Source organism: Rhamphochromis longiceps, linkage group LG10 (genome assembly GCF_057381845.1).
Source record: "Rhamphochromis longiceps isolate RC_006_pf linkage group LG10, R_longiceps_female_GT1.1, whole genome shotgun sequence".
NCBI lineage: Eukaryota > Metazoa > Chordata > Actinopteri > Cichliformes > Cichlidae > Rhamphochromis > Rhamphochromis longiceps.
This window is the reverse complement of record NC_140566.1, coordinates 28,760,356-28,775,163: the sequence shown is the minus strand read 5'-3', so window position 1 is coordinate 28,775,163 and position 14,808 is coordinate 28,760,356. Positions and strand designations below refer to the sequence as shown.

General features: G+C 39.1%; 1 protein-coding gene across 3 annotated transcripts in view; it reads right to left on the bottom strand.

Annotated features, from left to right (window-relative positions):
- Positions 1–14,808, bottom strand: part of cadm1a (cell adhesion molecule 1a) — a 503,561-nt gene that overhangs the window by 82,149 nt on the left and 406,604 nt on the right. For all 3 annotated transcript variants that reach the window (XM_085421220.1, XM_085421222.1, XM_085421221.1), the window contains 2 exons: positions 11,451–11,609; positions 3,306–3,402 (listed from right to left, as the gene is read on the bottom strand). In XM_085421220.1, coding sequence (XP_085277346.1) covers positions 3,306–3,402; positions 11,451–11,609 — 256 coding nt within the window. The remainder of the gene's footprint in view (positions 1–3,305; positions 3,403–11,450; positions 11,610–14,808) is intronic.

Here is a 14,808-nt window from a genome sequence, read left to right as displayed (position 1 = left end):
AAGGTCAGCTATTGAACAGCGAAAGAAAGAAGAAAGAAAAAGAAAAAAAAAAGAAGAAAGAAAAAACAAAAAAAAAACAAAAAAACAATCGCATTACCTTACAACACTCATTATTATGTTTGCATTGGTGTATAGTTCACTGAAAATAATAATCACAGTTTTTTCATTAACTTATAATGAGCCCTTTTATATCTACAATGGGAAAAGGTTGTCGCTTATGGATTCAGCCACAGCTATAACCCAAAATGGACAAAACCAACAGTATCTCCACAGAAGGTGTTTTCAGATAAATTCTTTTTTTTTTGTTAAGCCACTTAACATAACAGAAAATTGACCAAAGATCCAATTTTAAATTGCATCTTTAAGAACAACAAGGTTCTATTAGCCAAAATCAGATGCTAATAGCAAGCTATTAGCCAAAATCAGATGCTAATAACAAGCTATTAGCCAAAAACAGTGCATCCTTAAGAAAGTCGATGGAACTAGACAAGTGGAGGACAAAAGAAGCGACAGACCAAAAAAACTACAGCAGAAAAAAACATTTGAAAGTCATGTCCCTAAAAATATGGAAATGTATTGCAAAGACCTGACATAGGACCTCAGAAATGCATCTAGCCCTTAAGTTGATACATCTGCTGTTCACTGAAGCCTCATCAGAAATGTCCCGGTGGAAGGGTAGCTGTCAAGAAGCCATTCTTACGGAATGAAAACAGGGAGAAAACGGAGACGCATGCTAATTACAAAGGATCTGGACTAAAAATCAATGCCAGCAGGTCTTATGGAGTGATTCCAGTAGGTAGAATAGTGAGTGGCAAGTAATTTGTAAATCACGGTGGAGGCTCTGATATGGTTTGGAGCTTCCCCAGTGGTGTTGGCGATCATGCAACGGCTTTGTTTTTCATGATAATGTTCTCAAACACACTGTAGTAAAAGCATAGTTGGATAGAAAAACACACCATGGAGCACTATCAGTCATGGATTGGCCTGCCCAGAGCCCAGGCGTCAACATTATTGAAGCAGTGTGGAATAAATGGCCTTCAAGAAGCCTGGAGAACTATTCCAGAAGACTAGTTAAAGAAATGACAAAAGAGACTTCAGGCTATGCTAAAGAATAAAGGAAGTCATACCAAATATTGACTCTGAAGCTCGTTAGAACCATACAGACTCTGCTTTTACAGTACCTTATATACAGTCGTTCCATATATGTTGCACGTTTCAATAAGTTGCTGCACCTATTTCCCATTTTCTGAGCAAAATATAAAGAAGGATTGGCTCAAGACTTTTGCACAGTACTGTACACTAGACATATATAACGTGTCTCACTCATACACACAGACACATACTTTGGAGGTGTGTGCAGTATATGTTATGTTACCCATCAAAAGAGAATAAAAACTCTATGCTTACAATAAGCCAATGATTCATCACTGGCATTATAAGTTATGCCAGTTTAGCTAATGAGAGAACTAAATTTATAGTATCCTCGCCATTTTACCTCAACTAAACCCACTGCTGCTTCTGAGTTCTCAAATCCAGTAGAATATTTTCTGTCTGCTTTTCTCCACTTTTATTTTGCGGTCTTATACTAACTACAAAGGGGGAAAGTCTTTGGACTTATGTCCTTTTATAACTTCAAAGGTGCAGTGTAACCATGAATGGTCTGGAAGCCTCAGATGAAATTAATGCATGATACTGTGAATAGCAATATGCACTCCATATTTGCATGTTTTCTCATAGTTCAACGAAGGCTCCAATAAATCACAAACTAATAGTGCTTTTGTGTTTTTCCTTTTTCTATGCTTGGGTTGAATGTACTGTCTGGCTGCATTAGATTAACATTAGTTTTTGTGTGCCAATGTGCCACATTTACAAATTGTAACATAGACAGCGGGAGGTGTTTTTGGTGGATGGTGGGCGTACAAAGCGACTCTTACACAAAGGACCGGGTTTCACATCCAGACTTCCATCTGTGGTTAGGTTTAGGCAACAAAAGCACTTTGAATTGGGTTTTGATTGAATGTACATAAACACACTGTGTGTCAAGTCACTGTTGCTTTTTTTTACTGTATTAAAAGTACACCATGGTCTTTCCTAAGTGTTGTGAGTACCTAAATGAACGTATTAAAAAAACGTAAATAGTGCTTTAGTCAGTACAAACTCGACAGACAGAATATTCTTGCAGAACAAAAAATACAGCAGTGAGCAAATTTCTAATACCAAAAACCAAAAACATGCTGTATGTACAGTGATGTGCAAAAGTCTTGAGCCACCCCACATTTTCTAGGAAAATGGGAAATTGGGATCTTTGTCATGCTGTGCCACCCTTCCACCATTTCTGATGACTCTCCATTGTTGGATCAGCCGGGGTCAGATGCAACTCTGAGGTCCTGTGTCAAGTCTGAGCTGGATTTTTCCTTTTTCTTCAGGACATGACTTTTGGATACTGTTCATCTGCTGTAGATTTTTTTTTTTAGGCGTGCTTATTCTTCTTTTGTCCTCAATTATCATATATGCAAAGTTTTCAGTTAACAGCTCTATGGGAATCACGATGGTCAAACTCTGTAGTCTTTGTTCAGTGTTGAGCAGCTTTGAAAAAAAAAAGATTCCTCTGAAAATGGTCAGGTACAAAGACTGGATTGAAAATGAGTGAACAGCAGCCAACATCCAAAGAAAAATTTGGAAGACTGTCAGAAAGCTTGGAGAACGATTGCTCAAGACTACTTTAAATATAATAAGAAAGTCTGCCTCTGAGGAAATAAAACGTGATGAAATCAGGGGTGGCTAAAGACTTTTGCATAGTACTGTATTCCTAATACTACCAGCAAAAGCCCCGTACAGCCTTCTGTTGGAACCCATTTATTGACTATATAAAAACATTTTTTGTTTGTTTTGTTCTGTTTCTCTTTATGTGAGCCTCGGGTAGGGAGGGAGGGGGGGGTCTTTTTGTTAGTTTTGTTTTTTGTTAGTTTTGGGGTTTTTTTTGTGTATAATTGCAACGTTTTCATTATGTATTGTGACCATGATTTGTGAAAAAAAAAAGTGATTGAATAATCATAGATTTTGAAATTATGTCTTTTCCATGTACAGATGCTTTTTAATGCCAGTGCAAGCTAACTGCTGCTATGTTCATTACTTCTCAACAGCAAAACTAAAACAGTAAAAGACAGCCACACACCACAATGCACTGATGGTATGTCAGTGAATACACTGATGTGCAACTGTTAGCAGGCAGGCATACCTGTTTCACCATGGCTGTCATTAATTGGTTAAATGTGTATGTTTGCGTGTGTTTGCTTGTGTCTTACTCGGGTTTGCCTCTGAATTTACACGACAGTTCCAGGTTCTCTCCTTCTCTGGTCAGACCCTGAGGAAATTCTACCACGATCTTAACTTCTGGTTTGTCTGAAAAAATGAGAAAAACACAAAGTATTAAATATCCAGATAACATTAGTGACAAACTACAAGTTCTTATCATGAATTCTGGTCTGCTGTAAAAATATCTATAGTATAACTTTAGTATCAACATAATGATAAGCACATGCATCAAAGCTGAAATTTGTGGTCAGGAGTAGAACGTAAAACTGCTAAATCCAATTCAACCTGGGAGTGACATGCAGAACAATGAAGTTGCACGAGGCATTGGTTGGTGTCAATCAGCTTTGCCGACTTCTCGCATTTATATGAACTGAGGGAGGATTTCGAGCACTAATAAGGTGTCCAAGGAGCAGGGAGATCCCATCTAAGATCTTGACTATTCAAGGCTTAAAATGAGTAATCTGAAAATCAGAACCCACGAACAACACTGTGAATCCTTTTTGCGGATCTTCAAATGAAAGAAGCAACCAAATATTGATTAAATTTATTAGTTGGTGCATAACTTTAGTCATCAACTTAAGTACATCTAAGAAATTGGCCTCTTTTTTAATGTGGGCTCTTTTACCTTATATTACATAAAGCACCTTCTGGTGACAATTGGAGATACTAAGCCAGCACTTGAAATCTGAGATTTTAAAGGGGACATACAGTTATATACAAACCAAAAGACTTCTGGAACAATCTCCTTTGACAGATGAGACTTAAGTTGAGATGGCTGGTCATATTGCATAGCTCTACCTTTAGGGAAAACCAATCGCAGCATATCGGCACAAACACCTCATACTAACTGTCAGTGGATGGGTGATAAATCGGACTTGTTTTGCTGCCACAGGCCTGGACACCTTGCAGTCAGTGAGTCAAACATGAACTTCTCTGTTCTTAAATTTGATTCCTCTAGAGTCAAATCTGAGGCCATCTGTCTGACAGCTAAAGCTTGATTAAAACTGGGTCATGAAACAGGATAATGATCCTAAGCACAGCAGCAACAGAATGCAGCAAAGATCAAGTAAAAGTCAACATAACTTAAATGGTGCGGTGGGACCTTAAAAGAGTTGTGCCTCAACGGATGCCACAAACCTCATTGAAATGAAGCAATGTTGAAAGGAAAAGTGGTCCAAAATGACTCCACAATGACGTGAGACTGATAAAGTCACACAGCAAACAATTATATAAAGTTATCGCTGTTAAAGGTGGTTCTACAGGCTGATAAATCCTGGGATATACTTTGTTTTTAAAGGTCCTGCAAACACTTTCTTTTCCACATGACATTTGATTTTTCCAGGGTTATATTGTACATGGTAAAAAAAATCAGGGATTCCCTGTACAGACTCTTGGGGAACCCCACAAAACACAGGAAGCATAAAAGGGAATCTTTCCATTGAATGCGTTCTCCTTATACAGATGTTGTTAAAAACCGTAGAGAGAGACAGAAAGTTGTTAATAATGGTTAAAATGTTCAGGGCAAGCATTTGAAATAGCTTCTACTTTTAAAAAGACAGAAAGAGAATGGTGCCTGAAGAGCAAACCCTTAAAAGGTGCGAGGATTAACAGGAAATACAGCAACAAGAACAACATCCATGACCTGCCTCAGCAGTGTTCAAGCATCAGAGGAGGCCAGGTCATGTTTAAGTTGCTAAAAGGCACTGTTATTGTTATTAGGACTGAGCTGCTATGTTGCTTAGTCCGGGGGGGATTTGACTTGACATTAAGTAAACAGTAAATTACTTTCAAGGTGTTTTCCTTTAAATTTCCTGCTATTACAGCCTGTGCATACAGATTACAGAGCATCAAACCAGCTATACGTGAGCATATTTTTGTTTAGTGTACATTTTAGTTTCTAGGCTATAAAGTTATTTTTATTCCTGCTCTATTTCTTTTTGCCACTGTTCCCTGCCCCAGCCAACTGATAAATGTTGTCTTATCTTATCTTTTGTGGATATGTAAATTAAAGAAGACAGCAAAACATAAAGCACTAGGAGATGATAGGTGGGCACTGGGCAGGATCACAAGTAGCTTGGTATGTTCAAAGATGCTTCCGGTTAAAGTTGCAAAAGCACTTTAGTAGCTGTTACAGCTGGAGAAAAAAAGCATGTAAGAATGCTGTTTTGACAAATCAGTGGGGTGCTTTGACAGTCACCGCTGTGCTATTCTCTGCACCCGTGGAGTTTTGGTTGTTCCCATCGCACTGGCTGTTGCTGGTGCTATCAAAGCCTTTTTTTCACCTTGGCGTAAGAGACGACTGAATGTAATGTTTTATTCAATCTATCAAACGGATAAGGGATTGAATTCGTTCTTGCCATGCACTGAATGGGAAATGGGAAACGGAAGCTCTCGTCTGACTTACAACCTTTCGCTAAGGTTTAAAAATGCCAGGTATGTTTTGGTTGATGGTTCCAGTCAATGAGGTGTCCTGCTGACAGAAAACCGAAGAACATTTGCTTTTTATCTTGCCGTCTGCTCAGCAACAGCACATCTCAAAAGGGAAACATCATCCCCATCTTTTTTGTAAATGCAATCGATGTCACAAATACCATTTACTTGAATGTAATAAAAAGAGCATAAGAGTATTTTTACCCCATGAAAAAAAAAGTTTTGTTCTAGTTTTGTTAAAAATTTAACATTAAATGGCAGAGAGAAATGCCATTCAGTGGAACCATTTTATTTCAAAGTAGAGTAATGATAGTTTACCAGTTATGATGCAAATTATTCTTGTTCTCTTCCTCTTTTTATGGCCTAAATCCACTTTTTGGTGCGTGTGTTTTTTAATCAGCCTGTAGTTGGAATGATCGAGGCTGAGTTATGATTTCAAAGCTGGCGGTAAAGTTCCACGCTGCTGTCCGACCTTCTCGGCAATAAACAACACGTGTCTGGCCATCCATCTGTCTAAATCACACCCTGTCAGTGGCTGGCTTTCAGTTTCTGTGATGGACAGCAGATGGGCAAAAAGCCAAGTCTTCTGCTCAGTAGGCATGCTTGGATTTAGACAGCAACCCTTTGGTTTTATTTCCACTCCAGGCACTACATGGCATCCTGCAACTTTTTCTTTGCTCACGACGTCATCTGACCTTGTCATCTCGGAGCCATAAACATGAAGGACGCCAGGCATCTGTAGGTTGTTTTGATAGCCTCAAGTAGTTATGGCAAAGCTTTCTTGTCTCTGTTTGATGGGAAAACACTGTGCTGCCAGATTAGGATGCTGTCACTTCAGTGGAAATGAAATAGTGTCTACCATATGCAAGAGAGCCGTTATCATTATGCTAACTGAATTATTTGCTTTATTGTGTGCCTCACCTCATAAGCACTCAAGACGGCACTATCCATCTCTCGGCAGCCAGCTGACCTTATGGGAAAAACAACCCAGCATCCGAGCAAACAGCTTGATTTCTTATACACATAATCATTAGTGTCTTATTTAATTATGCTGTCCCCTGACAATGGGGTTTTTTCCTTCGCCTTTTCTTACTACACAATGCTCTCCATTCCACTCACAAATTGCCTACACAGTGGGTGAATGAAATGTAAATCAACCAGTGTACTGCATCTAATCAGTAAGCTAACTTGCATGTCACTGTAGAAACTGCAGAAGTAGGCTTTATTTTAGTTTTGTCATTCATAATTTTCTCACCAGACATATGCACTTTTTAGATATGTTAATGGGAAGGGCTCTGTGGTGACAATTAGAAGGAAAAAGCAGACAGTTCATTGGGGTTGTAAAGATACATAGATTGTACATATAGTTCTCGACATTTAAGGGACACAAAAACCAAAGTTTTCCAAACAGTTTTCTGTTAGCTATTGGGTCAGTCACACTAGAGTAAAATAGTCCAAAAGCAATCTCCTTGCTGATTAGGAATACACGGTGGTTGTGGTGACTGTGTTTAATTTTTTCGTAAGCGTGGCAATGAACGGTTGCACATTCCACCTCAGGCTGAGCACTTCTGATTGCAAGACAACTGCACACAACACCTCTTGGGAGGCATCCCGTCTCTAAACAATTGCAGTCAGTCTTGGATTGGCTGGAGTCACTCTCTGATAGACAGGCTGGTTAACGTTTGTGACTAATTTTCATCTAGTGTAATAAACACAGGAAGATTGCCAACATGCTGCAATCAATTTGAGTCAGGGTGCACCAATGAGCACGACTGTGCTTCGTTTTTGTAGTCGGCGGTTGAACTTAACTACTTGTTAAATTCTGGCTATACATGCTATATAAAAGCAAGGGTGCCTGTAAATTTGTAGGTAAATTTCCATCCTGCAACAATGTTACCATTTTGGATGAGATTAAAAGTAGAATGTAAGTAGTTTGCACAGATTTTTGTTCATTTATCACCAATAATCAATGATAATATAATGATACAAGTGCCAGCTTCACCCGAGTCAATCCCAAACTGACAGCAGACTGACTCTGTTGCTTTGAATCCAATAACTAACTGGGAACGATCAGTTTATTAAAGTCTCATTGAAATGATTAATAATGATTAATAATCTTGGTTGACCCGTTGTCTCATCCATAAAACCTGTAACAGACAAAACATAAAATGGACTCGCTTGCAGAAGTTGCATTACTACATGCAGATATTGGACTACCAGCAGGGGGAGATGATATCTTTAAAGCCATTCCAGGGTGCTTAACTGCCAGAAATGATGAATCTAGGCAGCTAATATGTATCTACGTGAAAATGTGTTAATAATGTCTGTTTAAAAGCTTTCCCGTGGTAATTTTCATGTTGGCTTGAAATAAAAATTCTCCCTCTGCTTTTACTGCAACTTACTGTAAATTCTGCATGCGTGTCTTTTTACTGATTTTAAGAGGCAAATAGTGAAATCGACATGGTGGAACGGCGTGTCGATTGCACGTTTTGTTGTCAGCTGCTCCTTCACTGTTTTCTCTAGTGTGACTGTAACATTAGTGACCACTAGGGGCAGTATGATCAATGAAAACCACGACTACTAAGAGCCTTTTAATGCTATAGAAACAGAAAGCTTTCAAAGTAAAAGTTGTGAAAGGTGTTGGTTGAAAAACAATAATACTTCCACTAATTTTATACAATGCTGGTCCTTTTGCTAAAACAAATAAATTTAAAAAACAACAAAACAGAATCGTGACTCCAAACTGTGCATTTTGCACTTTATCACATCCCCGAGTGCTCAATTAGTAAACATCTACTTAATTCATACCAGTTGACTGTTAGTCTTTAGACAGTCCACAGAGAAACAAAATTCCTCTGGACATAGGAAGGATACACTAATAGCAGTTGCTATGTAATATTAAACTGTGTAACAGAGTTCAAAGAGAAGGTAGAGAGGAGGACTGTTTATGTCTGTTTGTTACCCACTACAGTATGCAAAGAGCATGGCAGCCTCAGCCCCTGCACGGAGCAGAGTGAGGCACTGAGCCGGGTGGTCAGTGTGAGCTCCCTGTTATCAGAAGCCAGCAAAATGCCATTCTGCCTCTGTAGATGGGCTGATCTCCTCCTCTCATGCTCATAGAGAAAGGTCAGATAGTGACAGAAGAGATTTTATTTTTTTAAATAAAATGCTAGGACATGCCAGAGGCCAAAGACATAAGGTTACAGAAACAATAAATACAGAACTTTAACCATTCTCTATTAACAAAAAGATCTAAACATTCAGTCTAGGATTTTAATTACTTGTTACATGCTGTTTTATAGCAGTGTTGTGTTATTGCTATTATTAGTTATTGAGAAGAGTCGTCTGTGCATATATATATATATAAATAATACTGCAATTAAAAGTGGCTATTGCTGCAAAAGTGTCCTCCTGGCCTCCATTATGGGCCACGTGTTGTTTTTTTAAGGAACATTTAGTTGAATAAACAAGGTCAGATGATTAGATAGATAAACATTGTGTTAACCATTCCTACATGAAAACAGGGGCATTATTTGAGAGTTTAATGAATTCTGAGAATGTTTGTACCTCACATACAAATAGAAGCAGCAAATTTAGAGTCTCATTCACTTGAGGAAAATAAGTAACATTCTATGTTTTTGAGAGATGTTGTAGAAATCTATAAGCCACTGGTTAGTTTAGTTAATCTAAGCATAGAGGTGCAGAGTGTCATGGTATGAGCACAAGGCATCAAGTCCTTCTCTGTTCAGCAATAAATACTAAGATCACTTAATGAGTGCATATTGTCAATAAATATGAAAACAAATGGAAATTAAGGATTGGATCTTAGCTTGTCCATGAATTTTCAAGGTCCTGCATGGAGAAGCATGGCTGTACATTGACATTCATCTATTCCCACCAGGACCCTGAGGGCATGTGATCAGGGCTGTGCATCATACAACACTGGGAAATAAACATGACAGAGCTTCTGCAACAGCACCCCACCACCGAGACTAAAACTAACTCAGAAATAAATGTTCTAATTGTTATAATAAACATTAACTTCATATTAGCAAAATGTAAAGTTATGTGTCCACAGGGAGCTTTCAGCTGCTTCCTAACAGCTCTTAAGGTTCAGCATTGACTTTTTATTTAAAAATACCCTCAGCATTAAAGTATTAAAAAACATTTTCAATTGAAAATAGTTAAATTTTTGGAGTACCATGGAGTTTTTTCCAGTGCCATTTCTCTCACAACATCAAAACGAACCCCAGACTTAAAATATTAACGCCGTCAAAGGTGGACAAGAAAGTGATCCTAGCTGTCACAGATTACCCTGTAATTTAAAATCTAATAGTGAGCTAACACGGTTTTAGCTAACCTTTCTAAATGAAAGCACAGACGTTCACCACAAGGAAGTACTAAAAGATGCCTTTTGGAACAACAATAAGGATTTAAGAGAGAGTGGCCTGGTGTCATACTTGTCAAATCAAAGATAAACTGCAAATTGCAGATTGGTTGTTAGTATTTAATTACAGGTGTAAACTGATACAAAAGCTTTACGTGCAGCACAAAGCACATATCAAGAACAGAACTGGATCCTGACAGATCATTTTATAAATGAATGCAGACTTCCTGACAGGCATTTAATTTCTGATGCTAAATTTAAGAGCGTTGCCTGGCTAAGGGTGAATTATGGCGATTTATTTATATTTAGATCTATATTTTATTTTCTATTCTTTTGCACTGTTGCCGTGCATTTGTAGCAAATATTTGTAGTAAATAGTTGCCGTGCATTTTGTTTGCACTTCCTAATGAAATGATTGACATTAGGTTAGGGGAAAAAACACAACTCTAAAATATTTATTTCTGATGCACATGTGAAATATTTTTCCACAAAACACTACCACCTGCACACTGTGCACTCTGCTGTTTGCACCAAAATACTCCACAGGCAACCGAAGCATGTCTGAAGTCAGGAAAACACCAGTTGAAAAGATCTGCTTGTGCTGGCCATTGTGCCACCAAGATAATAGCTTTTTAAGTATGCATCTGTTTTGCATTCAACTAGATCTGCAGATTTTTTTCCATGCTTCTCACAAAGAGGTGAGAAGAGCAAAGTGAAATTCAAATTTAACACCGACATGTTTTTCCGGAGGAAACTAAACACGTCGTCTTTCAGCTCTCCCTTCAGGGGTCGATCGTCACCCTCCATCTCACCCTCTCTGTTGCAACCCCAGCTTTGCATGAACCCTGTACACCTTCTCCTTTGTTACATCTGTAAACCACCTCTACATTCATTTTTTCCTACTCACACAAGATGAATCTTTTTTTTTTCCAATGGCAAAGCCTTTCACCAAACTTTCAGAGGGTGGTGGGGGGATAGGTTGTGGAAAGTTTATGTCATTTAATTAGTGAAGATAGAACTGTCTACTGTGTTACAGTCCAATTTCCCCTTTTATTCATTATAACATGCATAATTTTCTTTCAATGTCACTGCCACACCTCATGCATTAAACTTTTAGTTGCGGGTAAGAAAAAAGCAAATCTATTCCATTTAATTAGTAGGAATGGAACACTCTTCTCTAATCCGGTCCATTTTTCTGAATTAAGATGATGAGTTAGGCAGATGATACTCAGAAAAAAGGAAAAAAGGGAAAGTATAGCGCTGTTTAAATATCCATCAAATGCTGATTTCTAATTTATTACCAAGCTGAAGCACTTACACTGCACCTCCAGGTATTTCTGTGCCTGGAAGTCCTTGACTGCAGGGTGGTCGACGATGCAGATCACAGGTACGCCGTCATCCTCTTTGCTAACGGTGAACGTCAGTCGGCTGGTTACTGTGTACATCTTGTCGTAGGTCAGTTCAACTTTGGGCTTGCCTATGGTAAGAAAGAACAAAGACAAAACAAATAAAGGAGGTCAAATCAATTCACTCAGAGGGTTCTGGCAGGAACCATCTATCCAGTGGCACTGGGGTGTGGAACAGAAACTGCTGGGGCAGTAGTTGTACTGTGGGAGAAGCACCTCTAGGAAGCTCGCCTGGAAATCCAACCACAGCAGCCATACCAGGACTTTAGTTGGTTTGAGCAAACAGCGCCAAACACCGACTCGCTCTTTTGGTGTAAAAAGTTGGAGTTTGGTTTAAAGTAAAAACTGCACAGCTTGCTGTCCTAATCATTTATGGACTCCTTGTATTCTGTAGGCTGGTTGATTTCCTGCTTGAGGGATCAATTGATTTTCAATGTATGCTTTGCCCACAAAGATCATATAAGGAAAACAGAGCTCCCAAGGCTTAGGCTACCATTGCAGAGGAAATGTCAATAATTTCTATATGCTTTTATTTGGGTAAATATTATCAAAACTTATTTTGGATTTCTTCCTTACTTCTGTCAGAGGTTTATTTTATGCATCCTTGATTCCTCTGGGAGTACGCTATAAAAAAGAAAGAAAGAGTATTTTGCTGAACAGTTTTACTTTACAAAATATCAATGATGGCAGCTTTGCACTCAAGGCTACCAGAGAAAAAAAACAACCAAGGTTTGAAATATTAAGGACTGACAAAGACAGCCATTGTTCGCCTGCAAGGGGAATGTCTTTCTTCCCCTGACCTTGCAAAATATTTACAGTGGGAGTGAGAAGCGTGTCCTTGAAAATGGTCCGATAAGGTGAATCAGCTAAAAATTGCCTGCTGTCAGGGGCTACTGTGCGACTGTGAATGACTCATTAGGCTTTATCAAGCCAGATTTATTGTGTGGCCACCTTTTGTACGGCACTGCCAGATCTGAAGCTCGCAAAGCGTCCCTCGTCTTATTACTGGCTGCTCTTTAATAGCACACAGACAAAATGTTCTCAAATGCAACGACGAGGACAGCTTCATTGGGCAAAATGAGGGACATAGATGCAGAGAATGCTGTACAGTAGAGTGACAAAGAAAGATTGATCCTTTTTATCCCTTTGTCCTACTTCCTCGCAGTCATTTGCACAAGCGTGTTTGTGTCCCATCAATAAAACAAACATCAGAGAAAGAGCCTGCAAAAAAGAAACGCCAGAAAAGGAGAAACTCTGTGCAAATATGAACGGCTGCATCCATCAATTCACATTTTAGCTGTAAAATATGTACTCGGTGCACATTCCACTCACTCTTCTGTAGCTCAGCCACTGGGGTGTTCCTGTCACTGTGGTGACAACTGTCTTTTTGGAAGCTGGGAAAGCAAACCTGTGTGATGTGGATGGTGTAAAGGAACAGGTTGTCATGAATAAATACCACTAGAGGCTTTAGATGTATGCAAGCACCTGAAATGGGAACCTGAAGGGGTCTGCTCAAATCAAAATGTCTTTTGAGATGCATGAAAGACTAGTGAAAAGATGTCTTCATTCAAGTCCTGGGTGTCTGAACCTTGTGCTTTACATTTGACAATTTATATCACAATAAAAATAATAACCCACAAAAGCTGTTCACAAAGGCAGGTACAAAGGTGTGGAAGTAGAAGATATATTTAGAATAAATGGTTTCTGAGATGATTAATGATCCGCCATCTTATTTCCTCCCCATCCTCCTTTTTACACCATCTGTCATTTCCAACACTCCAGAAAAGTCATTTCCTGACATTCTGCTCCTGGATTGGCACATCCAAGCCACTCTACCTTTTCCTGTGTGTATCATTCACTGTGTGCTATAGGAATGATATGCAGCTAACTTCCTCATCTTTGCCTGTAGCTCTGTCTGTATTTTAAGGCAGACTTCAAGACCAAGTTGTAGGCCTGGTAACCACAAACCATCGCAATGACATTGGCATATGTGAAAACCAAGTATGTGCTTGAAAGTTAGCATCATAGTATCGGCTTGCAGGGTTAGCTAGTCCAACAGTGCTAACAACTATAGCTCCTCAGTCTACTTAGGCCTACACTTGCTAATTAAGAGTATACAACTGAGCTCACTCTGATAAGTATTACCACATGAAATATGCTAAGAGAACCCAAAAGGTGTAGCTTTTAGCTAGGCAGAGAGCAGTATTCAGACAATGCGAGAAAGATATGTGGCCACTGAATCCCAGCAAGCCAGCTAAAAGCAGCATACTTTTTATTTTCCATGGTCAAATGCAATAATTCCAGCAGGTCCACATCTTCTCATGTTCAGTTTCTGTCCATCAAACTACACAAGCAACTGTCTAATGTAATTGTCTACTAGCATGCTATAAATTCCAGCCACTTAGCAGAGTTTATCCAAGAGGTGCGCATGACCAATAACTTTCTGAATAATTAGCTCTTTCTTCTTCTTTTGGCTACTCCCTTAGGTGTTACCATAGCAGATCATCTGCCTCCATTTCTCCTTATCGCTAGCTTCCTCTCCTGTCACACCATCCCCTCCTTCACTCAATCCATGAATCTTATCTGTGGTCTTCCACTGTTCCTCCTGCCTGGCAGTGCCATCCATTGTCCAGTATATCCACTATCTCTCTTTACATGTCCAAACCATCCCAGTATTGCCTCTCCAACTTTATCTCCAAACTACTCAACCTGCGTTTTCCCTCTGACTACCCATTTCTAATCTTGTCCCTCTTTGTCACTACAGATTAAAATTTTAACATCTTCAGCTCTGCCTCTTGTCTTTTTTTAGTTACACTGTCTCTAAGCTAGACATCATCCATTGTCCAGTATATCCACTATCTCTCTTTACATGTCCAAACCATCCCAGTATTGCCTCTCCAACTTTATCTCCAAACTACTCAACCTGCGTTTTCCCTCTGACTACCCATTTCTAATCTTGTCCCTCTTTGTCACTACAGATTAAAATTTTAACATCTTCAGCTCTGCCTCTTGTCTTTTTTTAGTTACACTGTCTCTAAGCTAGACATCATAGCAGGTCTCACTACCATCTTGTAAACCTTACCTTTCAATCTTGCTGCTATCTTCCCTCCCCGCACTCTCTTCTTCACCTCTCTTGTGCATTGTCTGTTGCTTTGGATAGTTGACCCCCAGGTATTTAAACTCAGCCACCTTCACTAACTCTTCACTGTTACACCAGAGTCCATCTCATTCACATTTCCTCTTATCTCTTTAGCATACCTCCGCCTTTCT